Source organism: Clinocottus analis, unplaced genomic scaffold, assembly GCF_023055335.1.
Source record: "Clinocottus analis isolate CAN_PGR_092001 unplaced genomic scaffold, fCliAna1.0.p SCAF_17, whole genome shotgun sequence".
NCBI lineage: Eukaryota > Metazoa > Chordata > Actinopteri > Perciformes > Cottidae > Clinocottus > Clinocottus analis.
In genome coordinates, this window is record NW_027175898.1 from 12,412,260 (window position 1) to 12,433,410 (window position 21,151).

Below are 21,151 nucleotides of genomic sequence, written 5' to 3' on the forward strand. Positions count from 1 at the left end.
GGATTTTCCCAAAAAGTTACTGATTATTAATTAGGCAGGATTTGATTTTATAGTACTTGTGTATGTTTCTGCATATTTTGTTTCGCACCTTTAGGCTCCATGACATTATTAATAGTGTAATTGTGGAAACTGAAAAGTGTGAAAAACAGACTCCAGATTTAGATCCTGTTTTCACAGTACATTTTTATTGCACGCTTTTTTTGACAACCATCATTTTATAACGCAGGAATATTCCTCAAAACATCATAATAATAATGCACAAATGCGCACCCTAACCCTGTATGACATCACAGCTGAGCACCATAGTCAGTTTTGCTACTGAATACTACCTGAATCAAAGAATAGCTTAAAAAAACAATCGCCAGGTAAGTTTAGTAACGCATTTTATCACTTCATTGCTACAAAGTTGACACATTCACCGAACCACATTTCAAATTCAGTTTCCATTCACCTCATTATGACTCTTGTGTGTTGTGTTGATGCAGTTAAACCTGAAAGATTGTCGCTCACAGTCTGGATGATTAGCAAATGTTTTCTACATGAGTCCGATTTACATTAGTCCGTATCAATAACTTTACTACGCAGCTGTGTTTAGAGAACCATCCGTCTGCTCTCCGCCGGCCCTTCGTCTGTCACACTTCTCCCTCCAGCTGCTTGATGTCAAAGGTCAATAAAACAGCCATGTCACTGGACTCTCCCGTGGCGGCGGCCAGCTTCAGCGGTTGGAGGCCGTTCCCGCTGAAAACCTCGCCCTCCCAGACTCTGCTCTTGTTCAGTTTCAGATCAGTCCGCGTCTCTCCCATCATGCTCACCCTCTGGGCCCCGGGGACCCTCACCCTGAAGCGGACCCACGCGAGGGGCTCCAGCAGGCCCGTGCGAGGCTCAAAGAGCACGCAGCCTTTCCTCCAGGCCGAGTAGACGCTGGGGAACGGCGGCCCCGGCTGATCGCAGCTGTTCCTCAGAACAAAGTCACACATGGGGCTGAAATCTCCGCCAGGGGTGATCTTTGCGTACAGGCCCAGCCGGTACACCCCGGCGTCAGGCAGGCTGACGCTCACCGTCACCTTGCTGTCAGTGTACGTGCAGAAGAGTTGCCGCGACAGCGGGACGGCCGCCGGTTTGTTCTCATCTCGGCTAAGCACAGTGTGAAGCTCGAGGTCCCGCTGGTTGTGGAAGGTGACGTTACACTTGCCCTGCTGGGTGCTCAGCAGCGCTGTTGTGTGGCTGAATTTGGACAGCCCCGCTTCTAGCGTGCGGGTCCCTGGGCCGCACGCCGAGCCCAGGTTAGGAGGGTAGAGCTCCTCTGGTCCCACCACCTTCCCTTTGCAGTGCAACAGGAAGTTTCCAGCGTTCTGGAACTTGGCTTCTGTCTTCTCGTAGTCTCGCACGAACACCGACAGACGGTAGAAGCCGCGCACGGGGCAGAGGACGTGGCAGGTCAGGACATCCGGTTGGATCTGAGTGGCCAGGCAGCGCCTGGCCACAGTGGCTTCCAGCCCCGGGTGGACCAGTTCGCAGAGCACCATCAGAGGCCTGGACGTCTTCAGCGCCAACTGGAAGACGCCTTCTTCCACCTCGGCGGCCTTGCTGCCCTGGCTGCTGCCCGCGACCCCGAGAGCTCCCGCGGCGGGCTGCAGGCCCCAAGACAAGAAGGGGTTCTCCGGGATCTCCTCCGTGGCTCTGGGGATTGGGCACTCGACCGTGAAGGAGCAGACCCAGATCAGAGACGTGGTGGCTGTTTCAGGTCGGGCAAACACCTTAACGTCGTACACTCCGCTCGCAGGCGGCAGCAGCTGCAGCTTCATGCTCCGGTGGGAAACCGTAAGGAGGCCGAAGGAGGAGTTGCTGGAGTCTTTCTGCTCCGGGGCCCCACAGTGTAGAAGGTCCTGATGCTGTGTGATCTCATAGGTAAAAGTCGCTGGCCTGGAGAAGCTGAGGGACAGGTTTGCCTCGCCATCGTCTGAGAAGGTAACCAGAAGTGTTTGTTTTTTTAAAGAAATTTTAAGATTTTTTTTTTTATCTGAAAATATTGATATATATCTGTGGGCATAATTGCATGAATCCATTTTACAGAAGCAAATAACTTAAATCAGTGGTTCTTAAATGAGGGTACGTGTACCCCTGGGGGTACGTGAAGGCACTGCAGGGGGTACAGGAGATTTGTAAAAAATATTTAAAAAGTTAGCATTCATTTTAAAATTCTTCAAAAAATGTTATTTAATAAATGTTCAATATTCTATATCACATCAGACCCTCATTGCACAATGTTTTGTATGACATCTTTGCACTAGTCAGAGGGTATTTGGGTGAAAACACATTTCACAGGGTGGGTACGTAACTGAAAAAAGATTGAGAACCAATAATATGCATATCATTTGATTTACATTCGGGTTGTTTCAGTGCATAAAATTAAATTAACAAACGTGAGGATTGAGACACTTGCCCCTCGTGTACAGCCAGCAGAGCTGATGACAAACCTGTGACGATGTGAAAGTGCTGAGGCTGAATCAGCCTGAGTCCCATGGTGAAGAAGGCCGAGGTCTTGAAGACCCTCCTCTCAAACTCCTCCAGGGGGATGGGCGCATCCAGGAGCTGCCACTTCTCCTCATCGGGGAAGTGTGATTCCACGAACTCCTCTGGGTCCGTTAGGAAATAGAAATCGTCAAACCTTGGGGGAACGAGGGGCAACAGATGGTTTGAGACTCAACTCGCTGCTGGTGAGGATGAAGTGAAAGAGCAAACTCAATCTTAGCGTTTATGGAAACCTTCGCAAACCTTTTGACGAAGCTTTCATTTTGCACGTCTACTCGTCCGGCTCCCCAGCAGGCGTCCAATAGGAACCACTGTCCTCCCAGAAGCACAGAGTTCCACAGGTGATCCGATTTCACATTCTTGAGGCTCTGGCCCTGAAGGTACCCGACGCCCTTACTGTGGCCTGGAACCTCTTGGCACTCGATGCCCACTTCCCTGGAAACACAAACCGAGCAGAGCGCGCTCACCGCTTTTAATAAATGTTTTTAATTTATTTTTTAATCCGGTGTGCTTGAGCTCATGTTCGAGGTTATGTTTGTGTGGTCGGTCTGAAATACAACCACATTATTTCGACTAAAAATATTTCTCTTGAACTCCGAAGGGACCAAGGATGCACCACAATACTGAATGACGAGGTGGAAGAATGCCAATAGAATGAGCGCTTAGCTGCTTTTGTGTCTGTACCGAAGGCTGTTGAATGAAGAACTCAAACTGAAAAAAAATGGGCTGCAATATGGAATGATATTTTGTGACATGTTTTTCACTTCATACGAAAAACTCCTATGCGTTTTTCTTCTTTCAACATCACAGGTATAAGGGTCGAATGTTGTCGGGTTTACCTGCACATCTCTGAACAGAGGCTGGAGTAGCCGCAGCACACGCCCCGGCCGGCGGCGATCACCTCCTCCGGGGCGGTCAGCTTCTCTGAGCGGCCGAGGTACCCGCTCACATCATACTCTACGAAGAAAGCATTCCTTTTATTCCGAAACAACGACCATGCAAAAGTATTCGTAATATTACAGAACACTGTATGGAAGTCTATGCAGTTCAGTGAAATACCCACCGATGTTTTGGCACAGCCAGATCCAGATGGCACGAAGCCTCTCTAGCTCATTTCTGGCTCCGTGTGTGATGCTCTGCACTATCGTCTTCACGTCATACACACACTTAACCTTCAGCTGCAACACAGACACACACACACACACACACACACACACAGGGATATTCACAGTTAGACAAAATGTGCTTTAATGGGTCAACTAGCCTGATGAGTGTTAATCAATGTAGGTATCCAAAGACGCAGTCTTGATGGTTTCACATGAACATTCTGTTCATCCTTACAGCAGCATTCTGTTTGCCTGCGCCTCTCTGTGTCATTCAGTGCTCTAAACAAACCAGGTCATTCGTCTATGCTCAAGGATGTGAGTGCTGCCTGAAAGCTGCTGTGCCTGTTATGGTTTTACTGCACTGGATGAGTAGACGTTATCATCACTCAATGCTTCTCCTGCAGAGGAACCCAAAGACCCAGCTCTGCTGAGGATTTGTCTGTGCTGGCTTCTCAGTTATCTTTGGTTCTGTTTGTATCCTGTTGCAAATATTTCTGTTGAAGCACGGCTGAGCGGACCATACTGTCCGTTTAGGTTAAAGATTCAGTTTTTATCAATAAGACGTGAATGGCAGGCAGATTTGCTGGCAACGGTAAACATGTTCGCACTTCCTGTGTTGCGTTACGCCAGGATGTTCTGTATGAGTGTGGTCACCTCTGCTCCGGCCCTGACGACATGAGAGTCCACCCTGTCGAAGACCTCCGAGTTGGTGAACAGGTCCTTTCGACGCCTCCTCTTCCCCGCCGCCAGATGGGGCGCCCTTTGTCCCGGGTGTGCTTTCGGCTTCAGGTGCCTGTGCTCCTCAGCCTCCTTCCTCACAGCGCTCTTCTTCACCACGGTGATGGTCCTAGCCGCGCTCTCGGACGACAGCTGCCTCTTCGCCGCGGGGCGCTGGTCCTCACCCTCAACCGTCAGCTTCTCAAAGGCGCTCGGCCTGGAGGTCGCGGCGCTCTGGGAGGCGCCGGCGCAGACCAAGAGCCGTGCGGCCATCGTGACTCCCCCGGGGGGAGGCTTTGGACTCCCCTGGGCCCGCTTCTCATTTTTTACTAGAGCTCCTATAACAGCAACGGGGCCCGCTTCGCCTAAAATCCGATTGTCCCGGAGGTCATGGATCTCCAGGGCCTTTACCTGAGCGCATCCCTTCTGGGTCACCTCATCTTGCTGAGAAAGGCGTGCAGCACAGGAGAAGGGGAAGGAGAACTTCTGAATTGCAACTTGAGCTGACATTATGCTGCGAGCATGGCGTCCTCACCAAAGAGAAGGTGGATGCTATTCAAAAAGACAGAAGACAGTTTCTTTTTAGCTAATAATCTTCAATATCTGAGCAGCTAGATCTTTAATGCCTTGTTCAATAGCTTACAATCAAACACATAGCCTCTGTGATAAAGATCCCTTTCACACTGTCGCGAGCAGAAAGTATATTCTATATAGTACATGCATAAGACAGTGATGAATTGGCAATTATAGCATGTCTATTCATGACCAGAAATTAACGCAAAGGTTGGAATCATTAGTCACTGTCACAGTGACCAGCGCAACAAAAGTCAAAGCCCTCACCAGATTAGTATGACCTTATAACTTCCTGTATGTGATGAACCTGCAGATATATGGCCGTGTTCAACGCGTCCGAAAAAAATGAGCAACATGTGTGGACGACCGGTGGACGCATGTTGACCAAAAAACTCAATTATATTTAGCAGGTTGGGACAGCGAAGACACTGAGCGTCCTTCAACCGGATGACCCAGGCCGAAGCCCCCCGTGTTGGACAGTATCTGCCAAGGCTCAAGTGTCCCCCAGCGGAGCCACTAAGTCCTATCAGGTCTTCGAGCACTACTCGCTGTGGCCGACCCTGACCTCTGACCTTCCTGGAGTGCGACTAAAGCGAAGGTCCCGGAGGATATCGTGAGGTATCGCCACTCATGTTTGAGTTAATCCAATCACAATGCTAAAATAAAATCCCAATCTTCTTTTTCTGACGAGCACTTATTCCCACACCCAAAAAAAACACATTACAGCATTTTAGTATCACTGATCTTCGGTGTTCATGATGACTCTTCAAAATGCAGATTAATGTACGATTTACAAAAAAAAACAGAAACGCGGGTGAACCCAGTCTACGTGGGTTTGAATGCCGCCACCTCCCTAAAAGTCTCCGAGTATTTTACTCACCCTGAGAGGATTTAAAATGCCTGCTGGATGTTTGCTGGAGTGTCGGGCGGAGATGTTTCCACTGTGTGTTCTCAGTGGTCCCCGGTTTCAGTGGGGGAGGCTTATATACTCCCCCAGTGGCCTGCCAGCACAGGCCCCAGAATAACAGGCCTAAAAATACTACAAAGCAGTTAAGACCAGCCAATAGAGTAAGCCCCAACTGAGGTGTGTGTGTGTGTGTGTGTGTGTGTGTGTGTGTGTGTGTGTGTGTGTGTGTGTGTGTGTGTGTGTGTGTGTGTGTGTGTGGCTTACAGATGCGCACTCTGATGTACTTTGTGTGTGCGCGCGTTCCATGTTTGCGTGGCATTGGTGGGCGGGTGGGAAGCTTGGCACGTGGCGGAGGGGTCCGAGCCAGCGAAGGGTTCATGGAGGGTCCTGGCGTACGATAACGCCCGCGTCGACATCAAACGCACCCTCAGTCAACCCTGGTTGCTGTCCCATCTGCGGAAATACTCAATTTAGTTCATCTCGGTTGCATTATATATATACATATATATTCCTAGGTTGCATGTCTGCATTTTAAATCTAAGTTCCAATTGAACAGGTCAGTATCACATGTCTCAAAACATTATTTACTGCTTTTTACTGATTATTACTGCTGCATTGATGTGTATGTTGCATTTTACTGCTGTGGATGTTTTTTAACTCCTTTATATCCTATTTGTTAGTTATGCATCGCATTTTATAAGATCATCAAGTGTTTGAGGCGTCGCTATCACGTGAGCACCACGTATCTCTAAAAAGAAAAAGGTTTTGTGGCGATGCATTTTCCAGCTCATCCTAGAGACGTGGGGCGACGTGGTTTTCACTAGACAGGAAGGGGATGACATATCTGAAAAGTTACCAAAGCTGTCTGACAAAGACTTTGTCTTTAAGTTCATTGAAATTAATGGCTTCTATAGTCACATTAATTTCACAGTAAGATCATTTATGCAGTAAATTCTAGTGAAATATTACAATGAAAACATAATTTACAGCATCAGTAAAATATTTGCCTTCTGAGATAGTGGTGTAAAGTGGTACAAAATGGAAATACTCAAGGGAAACACACGTAAATTGTACGGAAGTACTGTACTTGTGTGAATGTACTTTCCACCAATGAGAGCAGTAGAAACCGGCCGTTAACATCCAGGCTTACCAGAGCTGCTATGAACTTCTAAGATGTGTGTGCATGAATAAATAATGCAGAAAAGGAAAACTGAATCCGGCTTTTGTCAGATTGAACTGCCACAAAAAAAAATGAGAAAGAAAGGAGAACTTGTTGGTTGAGCACCGTAACACCTCACCCCACGGATACAGCATTACATAACACCGCCATATGCTGGTGTTGATGTCGACGGCGGAGGTGGCCGTCCCTCCGCCGATGCTGGATCCCTAGCCAGCTGACTGTGAAACCGCGGAGTAATAATGCCATCTGGAACAGCTGTCAGCCAAGGAATCTCGCTCTGGCTTATTAGGAAGAGAGGGTTGGGGTGTGTGTGGGGGGGGAGAGAGAGACTCTCTCCAACTCAGAGAGAGGTGAAACACACTAAAGGAGGGGAGATGTGAAGCATCGATATGGTAGAGAAATGAAAAGGAAATCACTGCATGCTGAAAAAGGAGGAATGTTTATCTGCTTCCAGGCATTAGTGGACGTCTTTGAGAGTGAGAATATGGATGTCAGTTCCTTTTTGGTGTGTGAAAGCTTTAGATGTGTAGGATCTGCTCAATTTCAGTAGAATTTATTCAGCGACCTTTCACACTATTTAACTATCATACATGAATAGTGTGTGAGTGTGTTTTCAGTACAGTGGTCACTAAATACTCATCCAAATGTTCCTGGTAAAAAAGACTTATTTTGTAAATGTAAATGTTGTTTTATCCAATAAAACATGTAACTCTAGTTTTATCAATGTAATTTAACACTGAAAAGCTTCTTACTGTTTTTTCTTAAGTTGGTCTTCCTCGGCCACCTTCAACTGTAGACCTAAGGTCACATGGTCCATACCGCACAAACTCTGCCTGCAGAGGAAGACGAGAAAGCAAGTAAGTGGACCTTAAGTTAAGATTGTTTGCTTACAAAAAAAATATTTCACACTGACATTTTTTTGTTTCACACTGATTTGAAATGCAATCTGGACTGTACTCAAGACAACTGTAGGTATTACAAAAAGAAAAGAATACATGTCAAAATAGTATGGGGAATAATTATCAAAAGCATGGGGGAATAAGATAATATGAAATTTGGACTTGAAAGTGGTTGAAGTTGGATTGTATCATAAGGTTTTCCATCTTCACCATGTTTACTTCTGACTGGAGGCACAAAACTGCTTCCTTGAGATCTGAGGGACGAAATGGTTTTATATTCTTCAAACATATCAAAAACAGATTTTGGCCTTCGGCTGTTATGTGATTTCTAAACTAGTAAAAGCCCTTTAAAAAACATATTCGATAACTAAAACAGGGAGCTGGTGTAATGTCCTCGGCTGTCTTTCTCGCTATTGTAGATGCGGGGGTCAAAACGTGTTGCCGTTGTCTTTTTGAGAAGATAAAGAACAGGAGCGCATTGCACCCTGCTGGAGATGAAGGCATGAATGAGATTCTCTAAATCTCAAGTGGACATGAGACCTCTGATTCCTGCTAATTCTAGAGGATAAAAAGCTGGTTTAGTCATTACTGTGGTGGTGCTGTGTTGAGGCAGCAGCTGGTGATACATTCTAAATTAAAAAAAATATTTCGAACTTGGGTTTTAGTTTTTATAGCAAATGAGAAAGTTGTAGAGTGCAGTAAGACTGTTTTGATCAAAATCTGACTCCCACCTAAAGATATAAATACAAGTTTAATCAGATGTCTGGGAGACAACCTTCGTGAAACATGTTTTTAAAAGTGTGTGCTGCATAAAGAACATCTACCTAGGAATAATTAAAGAACCCCTGTGAGCCTACCTGCCCCAGCCTCCCCTTCCGACAGCTGGTGAATGCAGCTTTAAAACAGCATAATGTGGACAGATGGCCTCTGTAATAATAAATGGGTTATAAATTGTAATTTTAATGCATTGTGTAAAAAAACAAATCAATGATAAATGTGGTGAGAACCTACTGTACTGTATAGACAGCCTGTTATTGTATAGTAATTCTGGATTCTTTTGAAAATATGGGTGGTGTATTTAACATAAATTATCATAGATTAAATTGTCTTTAGCCACAATTTTACATCATCACAATTTTAAACAAAAAAAGAAACTTGATAAAGAAATAGACATAAAATGACCCCAAAAGAGACACAATAAGACTACAAATGACTACAGACACAAAACTTCTATTAAAAAAAGCATCTTAATAGATGCAAAATGACAAAGAGACAAAAAATACATGCAAAGTGTGTACAGAAAATATGCAAAGCGACTAACATAGCTGCAAAACAACCAAGAAATGACCACAAGGAGGTGCAAAATGACTACAAACAACCCAAAATGTTCACAAAGAGTTATAAAACAATTACAAATGATCACAAAATGACCATGAAGCAAACAAAACGACTACATACAACCACATAATTACCACTGAGAGACAAAAACAACTACAAACTACCCAAAAAGACCCAAATACACAGAAAACTGACACAAAACAATTACAAAATGACCATAAAAAGACACAAAACAACCACAGAATTACCTCTAAGAGAGATAAAACAACTATAAACTACACTAAAAGATCCAAACCACACAGAAAACAGACGAAGAAAAGACAAAACGACCACAAAGAGACACAAAATGACTTCAAAGAGACTCAAAATGACTACAAAGAGACTCAAAATGACGACAAAGATCGATGCAAAACGTTCAAAAATGGACTAAAATTGGATTCTTTGAGTCTGTTTCTCCTTTAAACTATTAGCAGCATCTGAAAACATGTATTTCCATTTATATTTGCAATATAGATACTTACATTGCAGTAACTTGTGATTTCATTTTGTCAACATGTATCAAAAGTCAGTCAGACGGATTGTCCTTTGACCTCCATCTTCCCGCCACAGCCTCTGGGCAGCAGCGTCTGGGGGCAGGTGAGTCGTCCTCTCAGCTTGTTCCGCTGGTCTCGTGCGTGCCGGGTGCGGTGGGCGGGGTCACTGGTTCGGGCACTCGGCGCGCGCGTGCTGTCAGCAACACCTGGCGATGACCGGATCGTGACTTTTTTGTTTGTTTGATGTTTGTGGTTTTGTATTGTTTTCAGTGACCGGGCAGAACAGACGCGCGGGTTTCTACTAGTGTCCTGCCAACCAAGTCACAAAAAGACACTCAGACGTCCTCTGGACGTGATGGAACCCGTGAAGGACGATGGAGAGGTGTCAGGGAATCGATTTACTGGAGGTAAGAAGATGCATTTGAGTTTTTTTAAGTTCTTGCTCGCGCGTTTTTACGGGGGTCAACTGTCGTTACTGTTTGTGGCTGTTAGAACTGTACATATATATGTATATTTTTACAACTCGGTCCAAAATTATATGATTTAATCATGCAAACTACTGAAGCTACTTATCATGCATGATGGCATGCAAGTCATAGCTGTCTACACACAGTACAGTGTGTGTATTCGTGTGAGTGTGTGTGTGTGTGTGTGTGTGTGTGTGTGTGTGTGTGTGTGTGTGTGCGTGCGTGCGTGTGTGCGCGCGCGCAGAGAGATAGAGAGATAAAGACAGATGGAGAGAGAGATTCTCCTTAATTAAATGGGACACACAAACTGCACCAGAGGAGGGCCAATTTACTAAAGGGGGAAATTAGGGAGAGTGGAAACAAGACTTAAGAAACAGCCTCCATTATGTAGTTTAAATTGCTTTGCAGTGTTTCCAGACTGATATTTCCCAACTGTGACAGTCATTTAGTATTAGAAGTATTAGAGAGTGCTGCAGGAAAACCTGCAAACTACAACATCTGCTGTACAGTCTCAGACTTCGCATGAGACTAATAAAAAGCCAGAGAAGATGCACATCTTTTTTTTTTTTACAGAATGTATAAATCTTTTTCTGCATTCCACATCACATCGTTAACCTTCGGAGTGGAGTCACATAATGTTCCTCAACCGCGTGGACATCTTTGCAATGTTTGTGCCCCAGACATGTTCTGAAGTGCCAGGAGACGTGTGAGGAACAAAGCAGCGCTCGGTGTACACGTGGATAGAGGAAGCACACAACTAAACAGTGTCACTGGTGCCAAAACACGTGCAAACAAGCGGCTTGAGAGCCTGAACAAACAGTGAAATGTGGCATCTTAGCTTTGCAGCCTCGCTTTTACATTTGTAGAGCCTCTTGAGAATATATGAAGAGGTAGAATACGCAGTACCTCGTAGATCAACTATATTTTGAGCACAATGGCCACTGATGAGGTGACGAAAAAGCGGCATTCCCGTCGCCCAATGACAATTCAGAAGAGAGCTGCAATTGCCCATCTGAATTCTGGGAAGAAGTCCAAGCGCATCACAAGAAACAGACCAAAGATGCCGAAGCATATAAGTAGAACATTTATCTTCATGTTCATCTTTAAATCTATAAAATGCAACACATTAAAGCCTCCCAACCTCCCAACGTTTTTGGGCCAATGCTGCAGTTTCTCTCTAACTGACCGTTTCGACTCAGTACCGACTGTGACATCACATAATATCTGTAGTGTTGATTAAAAACAATACATTTTGAAGAGCGAAAGGGAATTTTTCTCGATTTCCTTACACCCGACAGACTGTTAATAATCAGTTAATTAGAAAACATTAACATTTAATGGACAGTAATAATAGCAAAGTTTCTATGAAGTTGCATCCATCTTTTTTTTAAATATATGATGTAAAAAAAAAGTTTTCCTTCATACTGTAGGCTGATTTATTTTTTTCCTCATACCACATCAAAATGAAATCCAGGAGCTTGTAATTTTGAACACTTCACTGAAAGACTCTATTAGCCTTTTGAACCTTACTTTGCCTTATCTTGTACTTTTAATTGGTCGTTGCAGAGCAGAGGCTTTACAGCCTTGAATCCCCGCACACAAAAAAAGAAAAATCCGTATTCCTTTGACCTTGAATTTCCCCAAACAAGCACTTTTTTCCACATATCATTCAGTGTGTATTGTGTAACCACCTGTCTTAACCAGGATTACCTCCTTTTTTATATATATATATATATTTGCCATTTGGCTGACACTTTCATCCCGAGCTCCTCGTGGACTTGAGAGTGCATACATGTTGTTTTGTTCCGGGGGGAGTCGAGCTTCTATCTCTGACGCCGGTAAAGCCATGCTCTACATGTTGACCTGGACCTGGGAGAATACACTGTGACCCTGTTAGTACTGTACAGTAGACGTTCAGAACATGTCCATATGCAATGTTATCTTAAAACACCTTTTTTTCTTCTTTTTTTAACTTTGTATATTGTGATGTCATCAAGTCCTGTCCAATATCATATTCTATTTTCAGGGACATTTCTTTTTACATCCAAAAGAAAGACAAACAACTGAACGGTACATAGTGATAAAAGTATTGAAAATAACAACATAGAAGGAAAGAAGAGTCCAAAATTTAAAAAAAAAATCATTAAAATAAACTATGGTAATTATAAAAAAGATTATAATAATACAAACATAATAAATAAATAAAAACGTGTAGAGCCGAGACAGCTGTATTAAACAAGCATGGCTGATTATTACCTTTTCATTATTACAGAATAGCTGGCTTTTCACTTGATATGGTTAAGAAACAAAATCCATACTTTAATTAAAGTCGCTTATGAGTCATTTAATAACTAGTGTGTAGAGATTATAGCTTCTAGTTATATAATCATAAAGAGGACAAATATTCAGTGTTTCCTCAGGGACCAAAACACAATGTAATCACATTTAAGACAAACCCCTGAATGACGGTAATGATCTAATGATGAAATGATTTGTGTAAATTTGTGACTTTCTCTTCTTCATTACGACCGACAGTAGAAACCAAACTACTGAATTAGCTGAATGCACTCTAATTATGACCGGACGATGTCTTTGCATGCGCAGCAACTCATTGATTAAAACGATCTGCAGATTTATTCAGGCACACAAGACATATTCAATGACAGTTTCAGAAAAGATTTCTCCTGAAAGGACAACATTGGCCCGGATTGTTGGAGTAACCCAGCAACACAAGTTGGAGGCACATACGATTCACTAAATTTAAAAAAGAAACATTTTCATTCCTCAAAATGTTTTCCAAGCCTACATATGCTAGTTTCACAGAATGTACTTCGGAAAAACAGTTTTTCAAAGCGTACAATTGGGTATTAGTCGTTAGCTAACCCAAGGTCTTGAATATATTCAGCATTTAACAATTTTTCGATCATAAAGCAACAAATATGTAGTTCAGAATAGGCCGTTTGTGTTTCTCTGAGACCATCTTACCTTTTCTGAATCCTCTTGTCTGTCTTATACAACAGCGTCAGCGGTGTGTTCATGGACGCGTGGGGATTTGGGTCACAGTGTTAATTGTTTGCTAAGTGTCATTCATTATTGGCTGTCTGGCGGGACTGCAGTCGAATCAAGTAGCTACTGGTGAAGACATTAATCAGTGGGCTCAGACACAGCGACTCACTTAGCTTCCGGCTCCCTCGCTCGCCTTCAGCAGCACTCTGTCTGTCACGCCGGAGACGTGCATCATCGGGTCCGGGTTAAACCACACACGTAGTTTAACACAAGATTGCAAGTAAAATTCAACAAGTCAGAGGAAATACAGGCTGGAACAAACAGATTCGTCGCGCATGTTTAATCTGAGTTATTTATTTTTTTAAATCTTTAAAATGTCAAATCTGAACCAAAAGAGGTGTCCAGCATCACATGTTTTGGTCCCAGCAATAGTTCAGAAATACAAACGTTTTCAGTGCACAAAGATATGAGAAAACTGAAAGTATCGCCAGTAAAAACTTAAACGTATTTTCATTTGATAGATTACTTCAATAACAAATCAGTGTGATTTCTCATAGACTTCTATACAAACCGAGAAGTTGCCCCCTGGTGGCCGGTAGCGAAACTGCAAGTTTAGAGACACTTCCGCATTGGCTTCACTCTTCGTAACGGAGGTTGCATTGAGAAGTGTTGATTAGTTTCACATTTCACTAGATATCATTTAGTGTTTCACAGCCAAATGTTAAGGCCGTTACCTGATGCGTTGAACCAGAACATTCATTTACGGGTTGAAGGTAAATTATAACGCTACCGTGATGCCGTGAAATATAATCTTCCAAAGTGTGGTTTTTGGAAAGAAACTTGAGAGAATCCTGTTGTTTGAAAGAGATGTTTTCACACCAATATAACATATATATTATAGAGGGAATAACAATCACATCACTGGTTTCTATCCAAATATTTTTCTGGTCCCAGCTCCTCAAATGTGATGACTCCCCTATTGCTTATCATTGTTTACTGCAATTTTTGACAGTCAGACAAAAGACCTTTTGACAAATTGAACTTTGGGAAACAAGGATTTCATTTTGAGTCTCTTTGAAGTCATTTTGTGTCTCTTTGTGGTCATTTTGTGTTTGTTTTTTTTGTCTGTTTTCTGTGTGGTTTCGGTCTTTTTAATGTTAATGTGGAAATTTATGAACTGAGAAAAAAAATCAACAGAATTATCAATGACAATATTTGTTAGTTAGTTAGCCCTGGACTAAGCTTACTGGAGTTCTTTATCCAAATTCAGCCCACCATGCTTACTGCCTGAAGCGGACATTTTCAGAAATAACAGTAATATTAGACTTTACTGCTCACATGTATAGTACTCCACTACTGCTCAGAATACCACCAGTATACTGTGGAAAAAAAATTATGCATGAATAACCATGATGTCAATATTAGTTTACGATCTACGGGCACACCGATAAATCATGTGGGTCTATATTTGGGAGTGTGCGTGCTCGAGCGAGCGAGAGCGTGTGTTTGGGTTGTTTGATTCATCCGCGTGTGGTTTCATGACGGACACATTTTGTTATTCTGCTTGGCAAGCGGCACTTGGCCAGCATCTGAAAAATGGACAATGCAAGGCAGGAGCCAGTCAGGAGGAGAGGAAACCCCACCCAGTGTTTGTCCACTAACTGTTTCTTTGCTGTCTTCCTGCAACCAGAGCAACAATACAACAAAGTGCCCTTTGCAGTTTATTGCAGCGTTTCTTTTTTTTTTTTTTTGAAGCGCTCTGTAGGTGCACAGAAATTGTGTCCATTTTTTTTTTCTTCCAAAAGTGGTTGTCTGCTAGAAAAAGGCTTCTTTTTCAAAACGAGGCCCCTTAATCTGTTTTCATAAACTCTTGGTAAAAAAAATAATTAATAGCACAAAGTAGGAGCCTGTGGTCTCGGCTGATAAGCATCAGGACATTATCATTTTCTCCAAGAGATGGGTAATGATTTCTAAATGAATTCTTTAGCCACACATCAGATTAGGTGAGGAGCACGTGCAGTAATATTACTAGTGTTATTAGATTAATTACCATGACTATTAATCTTTAATTTGGACATTTTGGTAAGGATGGAAGGATATACCCTCCCACATCCTGATGTCCGCGGTGTCTGTGGTAGAATTAAAAATGAATGTTAAGTCCAGACTTAATCAGTCCAGTATTTGACTAATATATTTTCATAAGAATGGCCTTAGTGGCAATTTAAATTAAGTTCAAAGCAGATCAACCCATGAACCATTAAAGGAGTGTTTTGGTCAGGTCCTCCCGGAGGAGAGTGTGATTTACAGCGAGTGCAGGAGGAGGCAGGAGGATCCGCGTTGCTGATTTGACCGTTAGTTGAAAGTTAGAAAGTGTCCGAGTCAGCATTGCTTCCCCTTTAGGGCTTTTGGAAATGTAAAGACAACAAACATTTCCTGTGGAGTGGTGTCTCTGTGTCCTTGTGTGTGTGTGTGTCCTTGTGTGTGTGTGTGTGTGTGTGTGTGTGTATGTTTGTGTGCGTGTGGAAGGTATCACACTAAAGAGGGGAAACATGGAGGGGAAACAGAAGGTCGGAGGGCACAGCCACTATCTCCAATTCAATGCTACTTTTTGCGCTGCACATTTCTTTATCTGACCCATCCGAGATCAGCAAAGCCTCACTGAGATAACCACTCTGTGTTTTACTATTAATACATTTATCTCGACCGTACTGTTAAAAATAGGTACTGTTGAAGAAAAACAAGAGGAGAAGTGACATATTTTGATAAACCGACCTGCTTGGAGCGTCTGCAGCTTCCAGCAGAGGGCAGTGTGTCTGTGTCTCAGTGGACTCCATCATTTATCCCGTAGAGTGTGCTTGTGATGACATTCAAGATATTTCTGCTTACAAATCCTTAGTCATCCTTTGTCTATATTGCATCAGAGAGACAATAATCTTCTTCTATAATTTGTCATGTATTACCTTTATCTCTGCCGCTAACTGTGTTTCCCCGTCGAGGATTCATAAAGTACATTTTTATTTGGGCATTGTGAAAAGAATTTCCACGGGGATAGTATGAGTAGGGAGATTAGAGAAGTCTGTTTAAGACCAAAGGGTTGCTGGTCCTAATCGGAGAGCCTGTTGGAAGAGCAGGGGGGATGAGTAAGAACCAGCCACGTGCCTCCCGAGCAAGCAAGGCCGATTGCACGTGAATGTGTGTGTGCCGTGTGAGCAAGGCGGTGCCGAAAAGAAATGTGTGTGTGCTCACTCAGCCTTTCCTCGTTTAGTCGAGGGCTGAAACTTCCCCACCACGCTCGCTGCACTGGAATTCTCTTCTTTTTTTTTTACATCCCGGGCAGTTGTGTCACGCAGGTTTCCAGGAAAGCTTACCCCGAGCGCGCCAGTGGGATTTACTGTGTGGCGCTTTCCTCGGGCACGTTGTCGTCGAGGATTTGATTCTGTCAAACTCTAGTCCGCCGTGGCAGCCATTATTTTAAAAAAGGCCAAACAAACAAGTTAACCAAAACGGGGCGGCGCTGGCGCCGGTTACCTCCTGAAGCTTCAGGGCCAGGAGGACTTTTTTTGAGCAATGACTCAGTTGTAGCATTATTTTTGTTTTCGGCAATTATTGTTTCGGCACAGAAGTGAGAAATGTTGGAAAACAAATTCAACAAAAGAAACTCTTCAGACATAAAAACATCCTGGATGATTTAACATCGCTAAATAAACAGATAAACCAGTAAATCAAGGTTAGAGTTGTTGATTGGGTTTATTTAGCCTAAAAAAACTATCATAGGAAGTTGCCAATCCATAATTATGTTTTTGGTGTGATTGCGTGTTCGAACTGTGCCGCCGTGCAAACACATTTCCTGTTTCCTGAGTGTTTGTCGCTGTGGTCACCGCTGCGACTTCGGGACAATGGAAGGTCAAAGAGCGCGTCTGCACCAAACCGCCTTCTTCTGCCAGCAATGTGACAGGGAGCGCTGAGTCCAATGTCACATTTTTAAAATTCACAATGCCGGATTTTACAAGACGATGAGGTTGGAAATTAGACTGTACTCATAACTACAATGCAACAAAGTAAATAATGTCAGACAACTTCTTTAATTTTAACAAATTATTACCCGACCATTGTGTGACGAAGGTACCCACCTCGCATGCATATGTTGAGCATGTTGTTCAGCTACCTTCCATTTACCTCGGAAAGCTGAACTAAGGACTGGGAAAGACGTTACGCCCAAGTTGACGGTTGAAACTTAAATGAGGGTTAGTTGCTAACAGCGAGGCCAGTTGATAACGACATATTACGGGACTATTTTGTGCATACAAACATCGTAGCAACGTGTGTACAGATGGGATTCAAACCGTAGTTGTGCAAATAAACAAGACATTTACTCGTGTTTTTTTGTTGTAACTTTTGATGCATGGAACGGCCATCTTGGATTTGGAGTTCAGGAGTCGGTGGGGTTTGCCCCGACTTTCCGAATCGGAAGTCCGACCTCAGGCGGCGTTCCATTTTAAACCTCCGAGTGGGAAGTCTGGAGATACCGACTTCCCGGTTCAAATGGAGCGCAGTACTTGCAGCCCTCCACTGATGGGGTGTGCTCACCTGCGTCATCTCAGTCACAGGGAGCCGCTTTCGCCGGAGAGAACGTAATCAAGTTGTTCTTCCTCAAAATTTAATCTGCAGCTAGTTTGTGACCTGATATATGCCCTCGTTTCCTTGGCAATACTTATATTGCCGCACTGAACGCTGCTACACACAAACACACACATATGCCCACACACACACATATACCAATATACCCATATAGTGGGAATTGCGGGATGGTATATTCTAAGAGCTCCTGCAGTGATGTGTGGGGGCAGCAGAGTAACAAGAACCAGCTGCTCCCCTCCTCTTCTTCATCGTGTCTCTCCTCCTTCCCCTGTTTCCTTCATCTCTCTGTTCTCCTTTGTTATCATGATTATCATTGTGCCGTTCTCTCTCTTTCGCTCTCTCCTCTTCCCTCTCTTTGTCTCTCTCTCCTTCCTGTGCCAGAGTATAGCATTATCATCATCAACAACAACATCAACAAGGGGGATGCGAAAAATAACTAGCAGACTTCCCCTAATTTACACACACACACGCACACGCACACGCACACACACACACACACACACACACACACACACACACACACCACATATATGTTCATACACACAAAAACGGTTGATGCACATAGACAGAAAGACAAGACAGACGCCTACCGATGCAGACACTGAGGTGTAGTTAAACCACAAGCACACAGTCATGCCCACTCTCCCACACACACACACACACACACACTCTCCCACACACACACACACACACACACACACGCACGGCTGCTAATGAAGGTTGTTCCCAGTCAAAAGGAGGGAGCAGGATTCCCTCAGTGATTGATGGCTCGCTGAGGCAATAGCTGCCGCTGTATGTGCATCATTACTTGCCGCGCTGTATTGCCTTTAATACCAGACTAGTGCAGACGCAGCTTCCTCAGGATTCCCCGCGGCTACTTAAAACAGGGTCGGCAGGTTTTAAAATCACCAAGTGGAAAGTCTTAACACCGGCACAGAGGCACGTTGGCATCCTCATGATGTTGTACACCACATCCTGGCATCTGGCACAAGGACAAAAGGACAGCACACACACACACACACACACACCCACACACACATTGCAGCAGCACAGTCCTGTACAACACTGGACTGCAAATCAGTGGAATCTCGTCTTTTTCTGCGGGCCCGTGCACAACACGTCTACGTAGTGCTTATTAGACTAGCGAGCAACGGGATCAAAAGGACCAAGCGTTCAGAAATGGCACTTAGCTGCCCTCACATGATCAGCGGGGAAAGCCGCTGGCTGTGCCATTGTTTTTTCGAGGAGCGATGGCAGAATCGGTGGCGGGTTGCATTAGACTTTCTTGTTGTCCGTCATTTTGACAGACAGGGTTGCAGAAAGTCCGCCGTAATCACACGTCATGATCGTTTAGAATAAATATTCTAAGACAAAGGGCTTTTTAAAAGGCGAAGTCTGTGGTTCTAATCCAACACACTTTCTGTTAAATTCAGCGAATTTCTCCTCACAGTCCGTTCTGCGTGTGTGATGAAAGAGAACCCAGTGCTCATTCACAGCTGCGGCTCTGTAGATGGGGAAATAAACAAAGTGGATTGGACACGGCCACGAGGGTTGTGCCGCATGCCTTTTTCTATTGAGTTTTTTTTTAATGACGCTCTGCTTGTCTGTTAATACAGTCGCGAGCATTCGTGTGTGTGTGTATGTGTGTGTGGCTTACAGATACACACTCTGATGTGTATTGTGTGTGTGTGTGCGCACACACCACAGCAAGCGCGAGATCAAACTGTTTTTGATTGCAGTGAAAATGAAAAAAGCTGAACGCCCAAAAGCAACAGTTCCACGCTTCCTTCTGCGACCGTAATACAGTTGGCGGGTGTAGTTCGCTACACAGAAAATAGTTCCTACATGAAACTGTTAAAAAACAAGAGTGTGGATTATCTTTCAGTAGCCCAGTCGTGAATTTTTTTAAAAGAGACATTGCTGCATATAGTGTCATATAGTATATCCGCAACACCAAAACAATCCAGATGTATAAATACCACGACCACTTTCTTTTCTTTTAATATGCATCTGTATGTACACATTGTACACAACAATAAATAAAGAGGAGTGTGAGAAAATGAATAATAATAATTAAAAAAGGTCATTCAGTCCTCTGTGGACTTCAGACTGCTCACATGAAATCTGTATGAAACGCACACTGTTGCATGCAGAGCTGTATTTGCATTGTGGGTGTCGCTGTGAAACCTGTTTTAAGTTGAAGGGAAAGGTAAACTCCTCGACGAGAGACGTGGTTCATCTTAATCGTTGATGATTGTTGACTTTGAGATCACCAAGATGTCGTAAAGTGCAAATCATTGTGTGTCTATTGATCCCCAGATAGTTGTTCGAAGTAACTTGAAGTATTTGTCTTTTTCCAACATCCGTCCTGCGCTGTCGTTCACGTTCTTGTCGTGTCTCTTGTCTGAGTTTCTTTGAAGTCCTCCTTCAGCGATGAAGACTACAGGAATGACTTGGCCCCCGTTGGCCTTAGTCCTTATCGCAAGCACACCCTTACTCTATTTTTTCCTGTGGTTTGCTCTGTACCCTTATTGTTGTTGTTGATGTATCTCTATTTATTTGTTTTTGAAGCAGCAGGAAGGCTAAGTGATAGACACACACCGGCATGGTTCGGAGTCAAGAGTCAATCCCAGGCCAGCAGGCGGGGGTGTATGTGGTTTCAGAGGCAGAGAGGGTCCTAACTGCTAAACTCTCTCTGTGCACCTTATTGCTCTTTAGTGGTTAAGGCAGTTCACAAGTGGTGATTCATCACACACGCACACACTCACTCAAACAAACACACACACCAAGCTGTCAGCGTCCTGGAGGCCACACCAACCGGCTTCATAGCACCCGCCGATGACGAGCCGCCGAGTAGCCTGAGGATCATTCCAGCTTCCCAGAGCACTCGCTTCAGTCCTCTAAAACAGATATGTTATCTCTTTTTTACACACAGACACCTCCCACTCCAGGTATGTGGTGGAACCACCTTTTGGAGCAAATTAGCTGGCGACAGTGAGGAACATTTTTTTTAAAACTTGTTTTTTTACTGTCGCTCCGAGCAGAAACAAGAAGTCCATCAAGCCCTCAGCTGGAGTCTAAGGCACAATGGGATTTTATTTTTTGGGGGGGATGGGAGCGACAGCAGCATGTCCGGCTATTACAATGCATAATGGAAATGCTCACAACGAATAGATAACGTCAGAGTTCAGATTTCAGAAAACAGCACACTCGGAGGGAGAGTAGCCGTTATACTGACCGATAGCGCCACTTCCA

The 21,151-nt window shown here is 43.8% G+C and overlaps 2 protein-coding genes across 3 annotated transcripts in view; one reads left to right on the forward strand and one right to left on the reverse strand.

Moving 5' to 3' along the window:
- Nucleotides 1-171: 171 nt before the first annotated feature.
- Nucleotides 172-5,953, reverse strand: ky (kyphoscoliosis peptidase). Its single transcript, XM_068580743.1, has 7 exons — nucleotides 5,809-5,953; nucleotides 4,293-4,907; nucleotides 3,596-3,710; nucleotides 3,372-3,489; nucleotides 2,776-2,967; nucleotides 2,478-2,668; nucleotides 172-1,960 (listed from the first exon to the last, which is right to left on the reverse strand). Exons 2-7 carry the CDS (start codon nucleotides 4,863-4,865, stop codon nucleotides 633-635), a joined length of 2,517 nt encoding a protein of 838 aa, XP_068436844.1. The 5' UTR covers nucleotides 4,866-4,907; nucleotides 5,809-5,953; the 3' UTR covers nucleotides 172-632.
- A 4,133-nt stretch (nucleotides 5,954-10,086) lies between these two features.
- slc4a11 (solute carrier family 4 member 11) overlaps nucleotides 10,087-21,151 on the forward strand; it is a 99,021-nt gene continuing 87,956 nt past the window's right edge. For both annotated transcript variants that reach the window (XM_068580040.1, XM_068580044.1), the window contains exon 1: nucleotides 10,087-10,192. In XM_068580040.1, coding sequence (XP_068436141.1) covers nucleotides 10,141-10,192 — 52 coding nt within the window. In that variant the 5' untranslated portion in view covers nucleotides 10,087-10,140. The remainder of the gene's footprint in view (nucleotides 10,193-21,151) is intronic.

Bases quoted from the DNA above. Each gene is read 5' to 3' on its own strand.
- ky (XM_068580743.1), bottom strand. From the start codon at position 4,865: ATGTCAGCTCAAGTTGCAATTCAGAAGTTCTCCTTCCCCTTCTCCTGT. The intron at 3,490-3,595 runs GTGGGTATTTCA...CTTTCTTCGTAG, and splicing joins CTGGCTGTGCCAAAACATCG to AGTATGATGTGAGCGGGTAC. The intron at 2,968-3,371 runs GTAAACCCGACA...TTGTGTTTCCAG, and splicing joins CTCTGTTCAGAGATGTGCAG to GGAAGTGGGCATCGAGTGCC.